This window comes from Hemitrygon akajei, chromosome 30 (assembly GCF_048418815.1).
Source record: "Hemitrygon akajei chromosome 30, sHemAka1.3, whole genome shotgun sequence".
Classification (NCBI taxonomy): domain Eukaryota; kingdom Metazoa; phylum Chordata; class Chondrichthyes; order Myliobatiformes; family Dasyatidae; genus Hemitrygon; species Hemitrygon akajei.
The window spans coordinates 1,168,729-1,188,108 of record NC_133153.1 but is presented as its reverse complement, the minus strand read 5'-3'; the positions used below and the strand labels follow the sequence as shown (position 1 = coordinate 1,188,108).

Genomic DNA, 19,380 nt, shown 5'->3' with positions numbered 1-19,380 from the left:
ACAGCTTTAGTACTGGTTAGCACACTATGGGAAGGGCTGGATTGTACTCTGCAGAGTGTACAGGAGATTCACCAGGATATTGCTTGTGATGGAGTGTTTCCTTTATGAGAGACTAGATGAATTGGATTTGTTTTGCTGGAGCAAAGCAATGAGGGGAGGCCTAATAGATATATAGAAATCATGAAGGGCCTATATAGAACAAATATTAGGAAAGCTTTCCCATAACAAAGGTGACTAGAACTAGTGTTTCTGGGCAAGAAATTAAAGGACATTCTGAGAAGAAATGTTTTAACCTAGAGGGTGATTGGAATCTGGAATGCAATGCCTGAGGGGATAGTGGATGCAGAGACTTTCATAACATTTAATAGATACTTGGATGACCACTTGAATCACCAAAGCCCAGAAGGCTACAGACCAAGTGCTAGTAATTGGGATTAGTGGAGATGGGGTCATAATACTCAACTTGGCCAGGGTAGGCCAAGGGGCCTGTTATTTTGTTATTCTTGCTGTGCTAATAGCTCAATTTAATAATCTTTACAAGAAACAATGGGTGGTTGGGATTTGTTGCTCATGAACTGTTTTTCCCTTCTCTACTTAAGTGGCTAAGGAAACAAGCAGAAGCTAGACGAGCCAATAATGCATATGTTCCAGAACTTAAAGATTTAAAAGAAGAAGAAAAAAATCCAGACTGGCTGAAGGATAAAGGGAAGTAAGTAATGAAAACATTTAAAATCACTCATGAAATACATAGCTATGTTTATCAAATTGAATAAAATAACCATGGGTGTTCCAGATATAATCCCAGCCTCTGCTGATTAAGTAATCTGCTCTTTCCCTGGGTGACAGAAAAGAAATTCCAAAAGGAGTTGTTACAGTGTGGAAAATTAACTGCATTTCTTCTGTTAATCACTATGCTGCAAATCTTGTCTAATCTGTACACATGGAGATGTTGTGAAGACATGGATGGATTTAGCAATGATGGTACTGCATGGACAATATGACAACCCTGGAGAAACTCAGAAAGTCAAGAAGCATTTATGTAGAAGTAAAAAACAGCCACCATTTTGGGCCAAATATCAACTGTGTATTCCACTTCTTTGATGTTGTTTGACTTGCTAGTTTCTCCAGCATTTTCTGTGCGTTGCTCAAGATTGCCAGCATCTGCAGAATCTCTTGTGTTTATAATGAGACAATCTTGGCAAGGCAGACACTTGTATAAAGACACTTCATAAAGTAGGTGGATGATGGAACATATATATATTAGTGGAACAGAAGTGTGTAATCCTCCAGCACAGGAATGGTAATTTGGCTCAGCTACAAAGATACTTAGCCTTATTTTCCACTGCATTCTATTCCTCATTCACTTCAATAATACTCAGCCTAAGAGATCTATGCTCCTTGCTATGCACTAATCAGTGGCTCCTCTTCTTATTTGGAGCTCCAAGGGAAGTCAATTGGAACTCAGAACAGCTTCATATACAGAGCATTATACCATGCAGTAACTACTGTACCAGATTGTCATCAAGCTGATCCGTGTTTACTAGGAAATTTAAAATTGTATAGTTTGATAGGCTGGGGCTGCTTTGAATCAGTGGATGTTCTTTACTTGGATTTTCAGGCCCTTAACAAGGTGCCATACATGAGGCTGCTTACCAAGGTAAAAACCCATGGTATTACAGGAAAGATACCAGCATGGATAGAAGATTAGCTGACTGTCAGGAAGCAAAGAGTGAGAATAAAGGGGATCTTTTACTGTTGGTTGCCAGTGACTAGTGGTGTGCCACTGGGGTTGGTTTGGGACTGCTTCTTTTCATGTTATATGTCAATGATTTGGATGATGGAATTGATGGCTTTGTGGTCAAGTTTGTGGATGATACAAAGACAGAGGTGGCATGGCAGATAGTGTTGGGAGGAAGCAGGGAATCTGCTGAAGAACTTAGACAGACTGGGAGAATGGGCAAAGAAGTTGCAGATAAAAGCATGGACTATTTTCTAAAAGTGGAGAAAATTCAAAAATCAGAGATACAAAGGGACTTCGGAGTCATTGTGCAGGATTCCCTAAAGGTTAACATGCAGGTTGAGTCATTGCTAAGAAAGGCAAATGCAATATTAGCATTCATTTTGAAAGGACTAGAATATAAAAGGAAGGATGTAATGTTGAGGCTTTATAAGGCAGTGGTCAGACTGCACTTGGAATATTGTAAGCAGTTTTGGGCCCTTCATCCAAGAAAATATGTGCTAGCATTGGAGAGAGTCCGGGGTGGAAGGAAGGGGTGGAGGTATCTCATTGAAACTATCGAATATTGAAAGGCTTACACAGAGTGGATGTGGAGAGGATGTTTCCTATAGTGGGATAGCCTAGGACCAGAAGGCACAGCCTTAGAATAGAGGGACATCTATTTAGAACAGAGATGAGGAAACATTTCTTTAGCCAGAGGGTGGTGAATCTGAGAAAATCATTGCCACAGATGGCTGTACAGGTCAAGTCATCGGGCATATTTAAGGCAGAGGTTGATAGGTTCTTGATGAATCAGGGCATCAAAGGTTACAGGAAGAAGACAGGAGAATGGGGTAGAGAGGAATAATAAATTAGCCATGTTGGAATGGCGGAGCAGACTCGATGGGCCAAATAAGCCCAATTCTGCTGCTAGGTCTTATGGTCATGATTCAGTTCTACCTTCTTTTTTACAGCTTTGTGTGATCTGCAAAAAAAATCTTCTTTTGAATATGTCATGGTCCACATGGCTAGAGCCTAATTTCCACTCAGAATTTGTGCACTGTATTTGCCTTGTCCATCTTTCTTCATCTTATTCAGCTCTAGTCCTCTAAAGTGACTTGCACAAATTAAAGTGACTGTGATGGGTATTGGCTTCTAATCACAGAGTACTTTAGAAGTGGAGAGAGTGAGCAATCCACTGATGGGTCTATGTTCCAGTGTACAGGTGTTTCAGACTTGGCAGAGAAGGGTGTGAGAGAAATGGGGCAGTTGCATTGCTGATTAGGGAGAATACTATGGCTGCACTAAAAGACGGCATTCTGGAGGGCTCATCCAGCAAGGCAATGTGGACAGAACAATTGGTAAATTGGTTTATTATTGTCACATGTATGGTGAAAATACTTGTCTGCAGACCATTCATTTTACTACAACAATGCATTGAGGCACTGCAAGGTAAAACAATAACAGTATGCAGAATAAAGTGTTGCCAGATCTCAGGCATGTTTATTATCACTGGCATGTGGCGTGAAATTTGTTAACTTAGCAGCAGCAGTTCAATGCAATACATAATTTAGAAGAGAGAGAAAAAATAAATAAAATTAAAAAATAAACAAGTAAATCAATTACAGTATACATATATTGAATAGATTTTTAAAATGTGCAAAAACAGAAATACTGTATATATTTTTTTTAAAAAGCGAGGTACTGTCCAAGGATTCAATGTCCATTTAGGAATCAGATGGCAGAGGGGAAGAAGCTGTTCCTGAATCGCTGAGTGTGTGCCTTCAGACTTATGTATCTCCTACCTGATGGTAACAGTGAGAAAAGGGCATGCCTTGGCTGCTGGAGGTCCTTAGGTCCTTAATAATGGATGCTGCCTTTCTGAGACACCACTCCCTGAAGATGTCCTGGGTACTTTGTAGATGGAGATGGAGCTGACTAGATTTACAACCTTATGCAGCTTCTTTCGGTCCTGTGCAGTAGCCCCCCCCCCCATACCAGACAGTGATGCAGCCTGTCAGAATGCTCTCCACAGTACATCTATAGAAGTTTTTGAGTGTACTTGTTGACATGTCAAATCTCTTCAAACTCCTAATGAGGTATATCCGCTGTCTTGCCTTCTTTATAACTACATCGATATGTTGGGACCAGGTAAGATCCTCATAGATCTTGACAGCCGGGAACTTGAAACTGCTCACTCTCTCCAGTTCTAAAGTAGATTTAAAAGAACATTATTAGAAATTCTTAGACATAGAATTTAGATTTTAAAGAATGGATGATTAGTATACAAGTAATGAGTGGAATAGGAGAGAGCAGCTTGCAAAGAGTTGTGAGTGGAGAAAGTGAGTAAGGTCCTAAATGTGTACCTTTGATTATTCACCATGGAAAAGAATATAAATGATTGTGAGATTAGGGAGGGATGTGTTGATATTAAGAGGGAGGAGGGATTGGATGTCTTGAAATATTAAGGTGGAAAAGTCATCAGGACATAATGGGATCTATCCTAGATACCTAGACAGACAAGATAGGATTGCTTTGGCCTTGGCAGAGATCTTTCTATCTATTTTAGCCACAAGCAAGATGCCAGAAGCCTGGATCTAATGTCGTTCCTTTGTTTAAGAAGGGCATTTGGGATAAACCAGGGAATTACAGGCTGAAGAGCCTTAAATCAGTGGTAAGGAAATTATTGTAGAGATTCTTAGAGTTAGAACGTGCTCACATTTGGAAAAGCATGGACTTATTAGGGATAGTCAGCATGGCTTTTTGGGTAGAAGGTCCAGTCTCAAAAATTTGAGCTCTTTGAGAAAGTGCCAACGATAATTGATGATATAAGATAATTAATGTTGTCCACATGTGCTTTTGTAAAACATTGGACAAGGTCTATCATGGCAAATGGGTTCACAAGATTGTCACTGGAGATGCATGATGAGTTAATAAATTGGATTTTAAATGGCATGGCCATAGAAGACAGAGGGGCAAGAATGATTTCTGACTGGAGATCTGTGAATAGTGGTTTTCTGCAAGGATCAATGCTGGGACCTCTAATTATGACATATATCAATGACTTAGATGAAAATGATTAGTAAGTCTGCACAAAAATTGGTGGAGTTTTGATAACGAGTATCTTTCAAAGGACACAGCAAACACGAGGTGATGAATTTTGGGAGATCAAATGCCAGAGGAAAGAATACAGTAAATGGCAGGAACCTTGTACAGAGGGATTTTGAAGTCCAAGTCAATAGCTCCTTTAAAGTAGAAACATAAGTAAATCAGGTGGTTTGAAAAAAAAAACAAAAGGCATGCTTGCCTTTATCAGTCATGACATTGAGTGTAAAAACCAGGAAGTCATGTTGCAGTGTACAAAACTTTTTGATTAGGCTACATTTGGAATATTATGTGCAATTCTAAAAGGCACCCATTTGAACAGACAGAGAATAGGGGATATGGACATGTGAAGGCAGATGGGATTAGTGCAGATTGGCATTATGGTTGGTGCAGATTTGGTGGAACAATGGTCCTATACCTGTGCGGTTATGTCCTATGATAGTTTTAAGTTTCAGTACCAAATCCCTACGGGTATAATGATCTCCCATTATATGTGTACAGTCCAAAGGACATTCCGGAGCACAGGAAATGCAGATTTCTCTTCAGACCTGATTAACTGTTCTGCAATGAAATATCAATCAGATTATCATATTTGTTAAAAATTGCTTTCCTTTTGCAGCAAACTGTTTGCATCGGGAGATTATCTTGCAGCTATTAACGCTTACAATCTAGGAATAAGGTTGAATAACAATCTTCCAGCTTTGTATCTAAATCGGGCTGCAACCCATCTTAAGCTAAGAAACTTGCACAAAGCCCTTGAAGACTGTTCCAAGGTTAGTTCTTAATCTGCTTGTGCAAAGATTAACCATGGTTGATTTTTTAATTTAAATTTAGAACCTTCTATCAATTGAATTTTTGATTTTGATATATCCTAAACTATTTATTTTTGAATATTTAAGTGCTAAATTTGTTACTGTTGTTAATGCTTTTCAGATCATTCATCTCCCCTCTTACTTACACATTTTAATGAAATATCTTTCTAATATAGAGGATACCCTGTAGATAACCTCATTCCTTTACTTTTCTTAATGCAACTCACTAAAGTGTGATCAGCAACAGCATACAGACAAAAAAGATAAAATCCTCTTTCAGTTTGCAGACTGAGTACCAATTACATCAGATTTGCTATTTTAACCTGCAGCCTGAAAGTGTGAAGAGCAGTGACAATTTATTTCGTGGGTCACAACAGAACTATCAACCATCAGGCTCTTGAACCAAAGGGGATACTTGAATTGCCCCATCATTGACATGTTCCCACAACCAATGGATTCAACTTTCAAGAACTTTTCCTCTCATGTTCTTAATATTCTTTATTTTGTTTCTTTTTTTTTTGTATTTGCACAGTTTTGTCATCTTCTGTGCTCTGGCTGAACACCCTAGTTGGGTGGTCTTTTATTGATTCAGTTATACAGAAATTATTATTCTATAGATTTGTTGAGTATGCCCACAAGAAAATGAATCTCAGGGTTGTATATGGTGATATAAATCTACTTAGATAATGAACTTTATTTTCAACTTTGAATTTTGAGAAGAGTATCAACTCATCAATGCTCTAGCAAAGTAAATTTTGAAGTATTTTTTAAGGCCATTCTTGCTGATCAATGGGTGTAGAATTGTTTCCCTCCGTTCCACAAAGTACTCAAAGCCCTCCCAACTAATGAAGTCCGCCAAGGCTGGCAAAATCAAGGGCTGTATGTTAACGAGATATCTTTAAGGTGATACAGTACTCTTTCTGCTCCTATACTGTACAAGGTTCCACACCCAGATTTCTTTGTTATACTACTTTTTGCAAGTAAAACCAGTTGCTGTGTGTCAATAGTTTATCCATACAGTAATGTCCTCCAAAAAATTATGCTGATTGGTGCAGGAAATCCTAAATGTAGTAAAATCATAAATGCATCAAAGTAACAAAGAGAAAAAAAATTCTTCGATTTTGCTCTCAGAACTTAGAACTTTGGAAGCCATGAGAGAATTCTTGAATCTTTAAAAGCTTTCTGAATTATAATAGTTCCTTTGATTTTATTTTTGAAAGACACCTGTTTGTCCTTTTTTAAGGCACTTGAATTATTAACTCCTGCAGTTCCAGACAATGCTGAGAGCAGACTGAAGGCCCATGTCAGAAGAGGGGCAGCATTTTGTGAGTTGGAATTGTATGTGGAGGGTAAGAAGATCCTTTAATATTTAAGTTTAATGAATTTGTGGTAATAGAGTCATTGAGTCATGCAGAATGGAAACAGCTCCTTTGACCCAACTAGTCTTTGCCAATCAAATTTACCATCTAAACTAGTCCCTCTTGCCCATATTTTGTCCATGAACTTCTAACCCTTTCCTACCATTGCACTAGTCCAAGTGTCTCTTAAATGTTTTTAGTGTACCTACCTCAAACACTTTCTCTGGCAGCTCATTTCATTTATGGACTATCCCCTGTGTGAAAACATTGCTTGTCAGGTTCCTCTTAATTCTTTCCCCTCTCACTCTATAATTATATTCTCTAGTTTTTGATTTCCCAACCCTAGGAAAAGGACTATGTACATTTACCCAATCTGTACCTTCAGAATTTTATACACTTCTCAAAGGTCACCCCTCATACTCCTACGTTCCAGTGAAAAAAGTCCTAACTTGGTCAACGCCTCTTCATGCACTCTTTCCAGCTTAATGACATCTTCCTTCTAATAGGGTGATCAAAACTGATCACAATGTTCCAAAAACAGCCTCATCAACATCTTGTACATCTGCAATACATCAGCCCAGCTCTATCTTCAGTGCCCCGACAGAAGTAGGCATGCCTAACATCTTCACCACCCTGTCTACCTATGACGCCACTTTGAAGGAACACTGTCTCCTGAGGCACTCCACTAGTCATGGGTCTCTAGTCTGAAAAACACCATCACATTCTGCTTCCTACCATCAAGCTCTCCTTGGATCCCTTGTGATCTAACTTTCCAAAACAGCCCATCTTATCCAATGTCTCACTGCTCTATATAGATTACATCAAATGCCCTACTCTCATCAACCTTCTTGATTATTTCTTCAAAAAAAATCAATCAAATTCATGAGATATGATCTCTCACACACAAAGCCATACCAAATATCCCTGATCAACCCATGTTTTTCCTCGGAAGCTCCTCTAGTAACTTGCATAGATATTGGGTTCACAGTTGTATAGTGCCCAGGTTTTACATGTTTTACCCTTCTTAAATAAAGGCACAACATAATCCATCGCCCAGTCTTCCAGCAAATCACCCATCACTAACAATGACCATGTACAGTATCTCAGCCAGGGCTCCTGCAATTTTTTTTCTGGTCAGACCCACGATAATAGAAACATACAAAACCTACAGCACAATACAGGCTCTTTGGCCCATAAAGCTGTGCCGAACTGGCCTTTACTTTAGAAATTACCTTAGGCCTACCCATAGCCCTCTATTTTTCTAAGCCACATGTACCTATCCAGGAGTCTCTTAAAAGACCCTATCGTATCCGCCTCCACCACTGTTGCTGGCAGCCCATTCCACACATTCACCTCACTCTGCGTTTTTAAAAATAAATAAATAAATAAATTACTCCTGACGTCTCCTCTGTACTACGTCCAAGAACCTTAAAACTATGCCCTCTCATGTTAGCCATTTCAGCCCTGGGGAAAAAGCCTCTGACAATCCACACAATCAATGCCTCTCATCATCTTATACACCTCTATCACGTCACCTGTCATCCTCCATTGCTCCAAGGAGAAAAGGCCAAGTTCACTTAACCTATTCTCATAAGGCATGCTCCCCAAACCAGGCAACATCCCAGTATATCTCCTCTGCACCCTTTTTATAGTTTCCACATCCTTCCTGTAGTGAGGTGACCAGAATTGAGTACAGTACTCCAAGTGGGGTCTGACCCGGGTCCTATATAGCTGCAACATTACCTCTCAGCTCTTAAACTCAATCCCACAATTGATGAAGGCCAATGCACTGTATGTCTTCTTAACCACAGAGTCAACCTGCGCAGCAGCTTTGAGTGTCCTATGGACTCAGACCCCAAGATCCCTCTGATCCTCCATACTGCCAAGAGTCTTACCATTAATGCAATATTCTGCCATCATATTTGACCTACCAAAATGAACCACCTCACACTTACCTGGGTTGAACTCCATCTGACACTTCTTAGCCCATTTTTGTATCCTATCAATGTCCCACTGTAACTTCTGACAGCCCTCCACACTATCCATAACACCCCCAACCTTTGTGTCATCAGCAAATTTACTATCCCATCCCTCCACTTCCTTATCTAGGTCATTTATAAAAATCACAGAGAGTAAGGGTCCCAGAACAGATCCCTGAGGCACACCATTGGTCACCGACCTCCATGCAGAATATGACCCGTCTAAAACCACTCTTTGCCTTCTGTGGGTAAGCCAGTTCTGGATCCACAAAGCAATGTCCCCTTGGATCCCATGCCTCCTTACTTTCTCAATATGCCTTGCAATGGGGTACCTTATCAAATGCCTTGCTGAAATCCATATACACTACATCTACGGCTCTACCTTCATCAATGTGATTAGTCACATCCTCAAAAAATTCAGTCAGGCTCGTAAGGCATGATCTGCCTTTGACAAAGCCATGCTGACTATTCTGAATCATATTATGCCTCTCCAAATGTTCATAAGTCCTGCCTCTCAGGATCTTCTCCATCAACTTACCAACCACTGAAGTAAGACTCACTGGTCTATAATTTCCTAGGCTATCTCTACTCCACAACCCTCCAATCCTCCAGAACCTCTCCTGTCCTCATTGATGATGCAAAGATCATCGCCAGAGGCTCAGCAATCTCCTCCCTCGCTTCCCACAGTAGCCTGGAGTACATCTCATCTGGTCCAGGTGACTTATCCAACTTGATGATTTCCAAAAGCTCCAGCACATCCTTTTCTTTAATATCCACATGCTCAAGCTTTTCAGTCCACTGCAAGTCATCCCAACAATTGGCAAGATCCTATTCTGTAATGAATACTTTGCTTCAGTATTCACTAAGTACCTCTGTTATCTCCTCCGGTTCCATACACACTTTTCCACTGCCGCACTTGATTGGTCCTATTCTCTCACGTCTTATCCTCTTGCTCTTTACATACTTGTAGAATGCCTTGGGGTTTTCCTTAATCCTGTCAGCCAAGGCCTTCTCATGGCCCCTTCTGGCTGTCCTAATTTAATTCTTAAGCTCCTTCCTGCTAGCCTTATAATCTTCTAGATCTCTATCATTACATAGTTTTTTGAACCTTTAGTAAGCTCCACTTTTCTTCTTGACTAGATTTACAACAGCCTTTGTACACCATGGTTCCTGTACCTACCATTCTTTCCCTGTCTCATTGGAACGTACCCAGACAGAACCCCACGCAAATATCCCCTGAACATTTTGCACATTTCTTCCATACATTTCCCTGAGAACATCTGTTTCCAATGTATGCTTCCAAGTTCCAGCCTGATAGCCTCATATTTCCCCTTACTCCAATTAAACTTTTCTCTAACTTATCTGGTCCTATCCCTCTCCAATGTTACGGTAAAGGGGGTAGAATTGTGATCACTATCTCCAAAATGCTCTCCCACTGAGAGATCTGACACCTGACCAGGTTCATTTCCCAATATCTGATCAAGTACAGCCTCTCCTCTTGAAGGCTTATTTACATGATGTATGCAGTTAGAAATATTGGATGCCATGGTAGAAACTTAGTTGCACGAGTGTTCTTTTTTCCACAATACTTTTTCCTTTTCTTTTCCTGAAAGTAGCGTTGTAGCTTGTAACCCATGGAAACATAAGAAACTGCATATCCTGGAGCCTGAAGCAACAAACACTCATCTAAAGGAACTCAGTGGCTGAAGTAGGATCTGCAGAAGGAAAGGAACTGTCAGCATTTTCTGTTAAAACCCTGTATCTTGATACAGAATTTTGACCTGGAAAATTAATAATTCCTTTCCTCCCACAGATGCTGCTTAGCCGCTGAGTTCCTGCAGCAGACTGTTTATAACTTGTAACCCTTGTTTGTTGCAGGGATATGTTATAACCACTCTTTAATGATGCTGGTGAGTATCAGTGGAAGCACAAGCAATGAATATATAATGTTAATCTGCAGATGTTTGTTGAATTGAATGTGTAATCCTGAATTATTTTCCCTCTTCCTCCCCTTGAATGACTGAAACCAGTTGTAGCTCCCTGCTATCAACATTAGATTTTGCAACCAAGCCCACACTAGTGGTTCAAGCTGGACTTTTCTTGGTGGGTCAATATTACATTACATTACATTAATATTTGATTTATGCTTTGGCAGGTCTTCAAGATTATGAAGCAGCTCTTAAGATTGACCCAAACAATGCAGCAGTTAAAGCAGATGCAGAAAAGATACGTAGAGTGATTCAAGGAATTCCTCCTGATTTTTAAAGCTGCATGAACAATGACAAAGATGAGCATATTTATAACAATTACAGCACAGAAACAGGCCATCTCGGCCCTTCTAGTCCATGCCGAACGCTTACTCTCACCTTGTCCCACTGGCCCGCACTCAGCCCATAAACCATTCACATTTCGATACGTCCATCCATGGCCCCCTCCACTGCCAAGACGAAGCCACACTCAGGCCGGAGGAACAACACCCCATATACCTTGTTAAAACTTGTCGACATTTGTAGTCAGAGGCAGCATCCAGCCTGGATCCTCAGTTCAGTCTGGGCTTCTTTTGATTTTCTCAGGGGATTCAGGACTTGTTTTAAGGTGACAATAAACCTTAAATAAGATAGAGGTTCTGCATCAATTATTAGATCTTTTCTTCTTGCTCTTTAAGAGAAGTCAAGTTGAATGCTATTTTGTGTTCATGAAGGTCCATCTGGGTGATGAGTGTATGACAAGGTAGGGAGAAGGAGATGTAATTTCTGTCCTTTTTTTTTAAACCGAGATTGCCTGTTGCCATGTTGTCACCAATAACCAATATTTTAAGAATTAATCATACTTTTTGTTACACATCCAGATTCATAGATTTTAATGCACTACTGCTCTTAAGTTTGGTTCTCTTCCATTCACAAAGTGAAGAAGGAATTGTTTGTAATGACATAGTGTGGGATCTTACCATCAGAAATAGGTAGGCACATTGTAGGACCAACAAGACCTGGCTTTGTCCATGACTTGTCTGTGAGGAGTTTGCATGTGTGGGTTGTCTCTCAGTTTCTTCTGGATGCCAGAAATGTCCAGGTTGGTAGGTTAATCGACTGTTGTAAATTGTCCATTGTGTAGGTGAGCGGTAGAATTTGGTGGAAGGGGAAATTGATGGGAATGTGTGAAGAATAAATTAAGTTAGTGTAGGTTGCGTATAAATGGGTGCCTAAGGATTGGCATGAACTTGGTGGGTCAAAGGGCCTGTTTCTTGCTTTGACTCTATAAACCTAAGAATCAAAGCTTTAGTATTTCCTGCTCAATCACCAGTATCACCATACTGCTCATTTGACATGTATCCAATCTAAGATGGATATCACTTCTTATGGAATTTGCAAATTAACAAAAATTGTTCGTAAGCTTTTAGTGAAACAATAATAATGCTGTGTTGGTATAATTAATAATTCGGAATAATTCAACAACTATGTTAATATAGTTTCACACATATAATTTCTATAAACATTATTTCAAAGTCCTGGGAAATACAGCAGACTATTTCTGAAAGTACCACACAATGTACCTTGGATTTGTTTGTTAGAGCAATGTGTTGTTTATATTAGCGTGTTCCTTTGGAAATTGTTTTAAACATGAAGTTTTAAATGAATAAGGGAATTAACCCATCAGCAACAAGGCAGGTGTTATGGAGAATCCTGAAATTTAGAAATGCATTAAACCAGTCTTAAATACTAGCATAGAAAGGGGGAATGAGTCTGACTGTCAGCTGTGTTTACTATATGGGGAGTATGCAATAAGCAAGAAGAGAAAAACATCGAGGTGAGCCAGCACCAATGCAGAAGACAAGCTCTGATGTTAAACAATTGATGGATTAATATGATCCAGTCTAACTTTAAAGGAATATACTTTGCCAATCTTACATTTTCAAAAATATTTCAAGATCTAGTCTGTGGTATTTTATTTATAAATTTAATTCTATATTGAGCTGAACCTAGCAAATGTCACTTTTTGGTAATCTTGCAATTATATATCATGATGTAATTATGAACTTGGTTAATATTGTCTTAGTCCAATTAAACATATGACTGCACCTGTGGAACAGAATTGCTTTGAGAATTGATTGGTAACTTTTTTTCATTTGGCTTCCTGATTTAAACATTATACTGTAACTTGGAAAAATTCAAGTTCTGATACTACTGTTAAAATAATATCTAGGAACATCTGAGATTTGTTATAACAATAAGTACCCTGAGGTTATAACTTTAATTGGTGGTGAAAAGTAGTGTATGAATCATTTGTGGAATTGTTATTGGTTTATTAATGCCACAAGCAGAGATACAGTGGGGAAAAAAACTTGTCCATTCAGCATCCATTCAGATTCATTTCAAAACCATGCATACTTTGAGGTTGTACAGGAAAAGCAGTAAGAGAATGCAGAATAAAGTATTAACTTACTGAGAAAGTACAGTGCAGGTAGGCAATAAGGTGTAACGGCCATGACGAGGTATGTAGATTGTGAGGTCAAGAGTTCATCTTCAATATAATAAAAAGTCTATTTTCAAGAATCTTATGACAGCAGGATAGAAGCTGTCCTTGAGCCCGATGGTACATTTTTTCAGGCTTTTGCATCTTCTTCCCAATGGAAAGGGGAAGAAGAAAGAACATCTGTTGTTTATGTCTCAGGTTATGCTGGTTGCTCTACTGAGGTGGCAAGGAGTGGAGACAAAGTCAGTGGAGAAGAGGCTGGTTTTCTTGTTGGGCTGAGCTATGGACACAACTCTCTGCTACTTCTTGCAGTCTTATGGTGCATCTATGAAAAATGGTGAGGGTCAACAGGGATATGCTACATTTCCTTAGCCTTCTACATAAAGGTGTTGGAATAATTTTTGGGTTTAGCACATTTAGCAGATAACTTCAGCCATCAGTCTTCAGATCTGAATTGTGGATTTGATTTTAATGCTCTGAACCACACGTTCACAGACTAGGCAGACCAAGAAACAGGCACTAGCTGATGGTCTGCATAAAGTCCAATCATGGCATGGATGCGACAGTCTTTAACACGTATTGGGTGTGATGGTGGGAAGATTGCAAATATGCATTTGTTTGACTTGTCCTGAATTCTCTTTGATCGTCAGCATTTAAAATGAGTGTAGTGTTGGGCATAGGCAGACCTTTCGACCAAAAAGTGTCTCCATATGATGCCTGTCATACCTTTGTTGTCAAATAAAGAAACTGCATCATAACTACCAATACATTTCTCAGTGACTTCATTCACGCGACAAAAGGCACTGGGCAATTACATTTCATGCCTTGATTGTCGTATTTTCTCTCTACTGGACAGGTACTGTCAACAGAAAACAATTTCCTAGTTTTAAATTATAAAGCAACTTGAAACGTCTTTGTGTAGTATTTGGATATAATATGTTCTGTAACCATCAGCTTTATATCCTTAAAAGTTTGCAAAGATTCAGCATGACATCTAAAACTTTGATGAACTTCTATAGATGTGTGGTGGCGAGCATATTAACTGATTGCTTCATGATCTGGTATGGAAAAACCAATGTCATTGAATGGAAAATCCAACAAAAAAATAGTGGATATGGCCCAGTCCATCACGGGTAAAGCCCTCACCATCACTGAGCACAACTAATCTGAGTGCTGCCACAGAAACCCATTATCAAGGACCCTCTCCATACAAGCCATGCTCTCTTCTCATTTCTACCATCAGGAAGAAGGTACAGGAGCCTCAGGACCCAAAGCATCAAGTTCAGGAACAGTTATTACTCCTTAACCATCAGGATCTTGAACCAAAGGGAATAACTTCATTCAACTTCGCTCGCCCCATCTCTGAACACTTCTCACAACCTATGACTCACTTTCAAGGACTCTTCACCTCATGTTCTCAATATTATTTATTTATTTATTGTGTGTTTTTTTTTGTGTGTATTTGCACAGTTTGTTCTTTTGTGCACATTGGTCATTTGTCCATCATGTTGGTTGGATTTACTTTGTAAGCCCACAAGAAAATGAATCTTAGGGTTGTGTATGGTGATAAATACAGTATGTACTTTGAACTGTGACAAATGTGAGATAAAATACATAAAATCAGTGAATGCATGTGTTGTGCATGTGCTGAACAGTTTGATCATTGATTATATTTTAGAAATGCTGCTTTATATGTTCATATGATGTTGAATAAAGGTTCCAGTTCATATTTCTTTGTACAAGGCAGTACAAAGAACATGAAGAGCACAACCCCAGGAAATAAGTGGGTCCTTCAACTAAGTACTGGGTGATGCAACAGTTAGGTTTGGACTTTCCTATTTTTTTCATGTAATTAGTATTGGTTTCTGTCAGCAGTTCATATTTCCTGTGTAGTTAAACCTGTATCATTTCCTCTCTGCTACAAAAGGTTAACAGAGCCCAGATATAATTACTAATCTTGTTCACTGAAATTACTTCTAGAAAGGGGGTTCCCAACTAGTGCTCCACAGACCCCTTGCTTTAATGGCATTAGTCCGTGGCGTAAAAAAGGTGGGAACCCGTGTTCTAGAATAATGTGTGGAGCATTTCTTTATACAGGTGAAACTGCTACTTTGAAATGGAAGTATAAAATGGGAAAAATGCATAATACAGTCACAACTGACTTAAAAAGGTCTAAAATAAAGATGGAACCTAATTCCTTTTTTTAGTCTTAGTTGCAGGATTGAATCTATTAAAATTAATATACTGCCCAGACTATTATATCTCTTTCAGACCCTACCAACAGAGATTAATGAAAATCAATTCAATGAATGGAGCAAAATGTTATCAAGATATATTTGGCAAGGTGAAAGACCTAAAGTTCATCTCAAAACTTTGCAATTAGCCAAGGAAAAGGGGGGATGGGGCCTACCTTCTCTTAGAGATTATTATTTTGTAGCACAGTTGAGAGCTGTGATATGTTGGTGCAACCCATCATATGACACTCAATGGAAAAACATTGAGGAGCGGGTACTTCCCATCCCCATACAGGCAATTTTGGGGGTTATCAAAATACTATTGATAACCCATGGGTGAAATGGACTCTTAAAATATGGAAAATGATTATAAAAGAATATAAACTAGAGGGAGATATTGCAATTCTTAAATGACGTGCATATGACTCGGATTTTACGCCAAATAAACTGGATGCTAGATTTAAGGACTGGACAGCTAAAGGAATGACAGTTCTTTGCAATATAATGAAAGAAGGAACACTGTTCAGTTTTGAAATGCTTAAAGAGAAACATTTATTAGAAAAACAAGACTTTTATTGGTATTTACAAGTGCAACAATATGTTAATAGGATGGTTAAAAATGTAACCAAAGCAAGAACATGTTTGATAGAGCTATTTAGAAAAGCATATAATTCAGATAACGGTAGTAAAATCATTTCAAGCTTGTATAAGGGTTTGTCAAATCTTAAAACACATTCGACTTCATACATTAAAACAAAGTGGGAGAAGAAAGGAGGGATAATTATATCTGAGGAAGAATGGACAATAATATGGAGGTATCAATGGAAGTGTACCAGTTCACAGAAGTAGAGGGAGTTTGGATGGAAAAACTTGATAAGATATTTTATTACACCCTCTCAGAAATCCCATTATGACAGTAACCTCCCTGTTAGCTGGAGATATTGTGGAAATCAAAATGCAAACCATTACCATATTTGCTGGGAATGCCCCATTATCAAAGAGTATTGGAGTGGGATGCACAATGCCCTACAAGACATCTTTAAATGTGAAATACCCTTAGAAAGTACGACCATATATTTTGGGTAGATACCTCAAGAATGGTTGAAAAGAAATAAATATTTAATGAATATACTGCTGGTGGCTGTTAAAAAGACTCTTACTAGGAAATGGTTATCACAGGAGAGCCCATCCTTAAGTGCATGGATGGAAATTACAATGGACATTTACAAAATGGAGAAGATAACAGAATCATAAGTTGGAATAATTTGATTTATACTGGGAAAAATGGTTTAACTACATAACACCTCGTAGGCCTGATTTTATCCTCACAAATCAATGAATATGTTGTTAAAAAAAATCACTCCCTACTTGTACATAGTTTTCTCCTTTCACTTGTTCTTTCTTTCCCCTCTTTTCTATAAGTGTATACCTCATAAATATTATGTGGAGATTTGTGGCATATATGACTATATGATATATATGTACAATATCTGAAATTTTATGGAAATGTTTGTTTAATGATGAAACTCAATAAAAAAATAAATTGCAACAAAAAAAGAAAAGGTCTAAAACGGATTCTTGTTTCTCTGATGCATCCTTTGTATGGCAAATTCTGGCATATAACTGGGGGGGTGGGGATAGATGATTTAATAATTGGCCTTGGTCCTGTGTGCATGTTCTGTGGTTTTCTGGTCACAATCTGCACAGGATGATTGCAAATAAAAGCTGATCAGGAACTATTTCTATTAAGCAACCTTTTCCTGTCCTCTGTTTCATAAGTTGCAGGCCATGAGCAGCCTATGTATGCAAAAACTAAAACCTGTGCAGAGTAACAGTGTGTTCTAGATGTTTGGTTTAAAAGTCATTGTTCTACAGAGACAAGGTGGACAGAAAACTACAATTTAATTTTGGCCCATCTAGATAAGCTATCTAAATCTTTGCAATTATGATGGAACAGAATTGTGGGAATTTAAAGAGAACAAGGAAATTGTTTCTCCAGGATTCTCCTTGATCTGTATGTGTGTGTTTTAAGAATTCATTTATAAACTTTCGATTAGAAAAGTACACCACAGAAACATGCCGAAACATTTAAACTGCCTATTCCCATTGACCTGTGTCAGTATTATAGCCGTCCATATCCATGTACCTATGCAAACTTCTCACCATGTTCCCCTTCAACCTTTCACCCCTAATTCATAATCTCTGGATGTAGCCCCTCCCAACATCAGTGGAAAAAGCCTGCTTGCATTCAACCTATCTATACCCCGTCATAGTTCTGTATACATCCATCAAATCCTCTTAATCTTCTATATTCCAAGAAATAAAATCCTATCCTATTCAGTCTTTCCTATAATCAGGTTCTCCGGACCTGGCAATATCCTTGTAAATGTTTTCACTACTCTTTTAACTGTATTTATATCTTTCCTGTAGGTAGGTGACCAAAATGGCACACAATACCCCAAATTAGGCCTTACCAATGTCTTATAGAACTTCAGCATAACATTCCATCTCCATTACTTCAATACTTTGATTTATAAAGGCTAATGTGCCAAAAGCTTTCTTTATGACCCTATCTACCTGTGGCACCACTTTCAATGAATTATGGACCTATGGACCAATATTTCCAGAACCCTTTGTTCTTCTGCACTCCTTAGTGCTCTACAGTTCACTGTGTAAGACCCACCTTGTTTGGTCCAATAGGGTAAGTAAGGAGTGGAAACATATACATAATTCACAACCACTGATATTGAGGCTGATCTGATTGGTGACATAATGCCATGAAGTTTTTCACTGCACTTTATGTTCTGTTTTTGAATTGAATTGACTTTATTACTTACATCCTTCATATACATGAGAGTAAAAGCTCTTACGTTATGTCTCCATTCAAATGTGCAATTATAGTAATTTATAACAAATATTATGTACAACAGGGTAGTGGGAAATTATAGGCTGGTGAGATTGACATCAGTAGTGGGTAGGTTATAGGAATGTTTGTTATTCAAGAGGAGGTAAAAATTGGATTAGACATTCGCTTCATATGAGAAGCCAAAGAGTTGCAGTAGATCATTGCGTCCTTGACTGGAGGCAATGTAACCAGTGGTGTGCCACAGTGATTGGTGATGGTTGTTTTTGTCAATCTATGTCAACGATCTGAATGATAATGTGGTAAACTGGATCAGCAAATTTGACGCCGAGGTTGGCAGTATAATGGACGGCGAAGAAGACTATCAAAGCTTGCAGTAGGATCTGGACAGATAGAAAAATGGAATAAAAAATGGTAGATGGGGTTTAATCCAGACAAGTGTGTGGGGTTCAAACCATTAAAAAAAGTAAATCTGCAGATGCTGGAAATCCATGCAACACACGCAATGCTGGAGGAATGCAGCAGTTTGGGAGGACAAACCAGAGTAGGGCTTACAGCGATAGGGCATTGAAGAGTGTGGTAGAACAAAGAGATCTGGGAAAACAAATCTATAATTCCTTAAAAGTGGCATCACAGGTTGATAGAGTTGTAAAGAAAGCTTTTGACATACCATTATTGACCTTCATAAATCAAATACTGAGTACAGGAGTTGGGATGTTATGTTGAAGTTGTATAAGACGATAATGAAGACTAATTTGGAGTATTGTGTGCAGTTTTGGTTACCCACCTACCAAAGATGTAAGTAAGGTTGAAAGAGTGCAGAGAAAATTACAAGGACGTTG

The 19,380-nt window shown here is 38.7% G+C and overlaps 1 protein-coding gene across 3 annotated transcripts in view; it reads left to right on the top strand.

Moving 5' to 3' along the window:
• The window catches only part of dnaaf4 (dynein axonemal assembly factor 4), a 56,960-nt gene extending 39,801 nt beyond the window's left edge, over window positions 1-17,159 (top strand). Inside the window, exons 6-10 of one of the 3 annotated variants that reach the window (XM_073032837.1) lie at window positions 600-709; window positions 5,442-5,595; window positions 6,878-6,983; window positions 10,850-10,881; window positions 11,127-14,806. In XM_073032837.1, the coding sequence (XP_072888938.1) occupies window positions 600-709; window positions 5,442-5,595; window positions 6,878-6,983; window positions 10,850-10,881; window positions 11,127-11,210 (486 nt within the window). In that variant the 3' untranslated portion in view covers window positions 11,211-14,806. Of the gene's footprint in view, window positions 1-599; window positions 710-5,441; window positions 5,596-6,877; window positions 6,984-10,849; window positions 10,882-11,126 lie in introns of all 3 variants that reach the window. The other 2 variants (XM_073032839.1, XM_073032838.1) reach the window with 2 other exon arrangements.
• The last annotated feature ends 2,221 nt before the right edge of the window (window positions 17,160-19,380 follow it).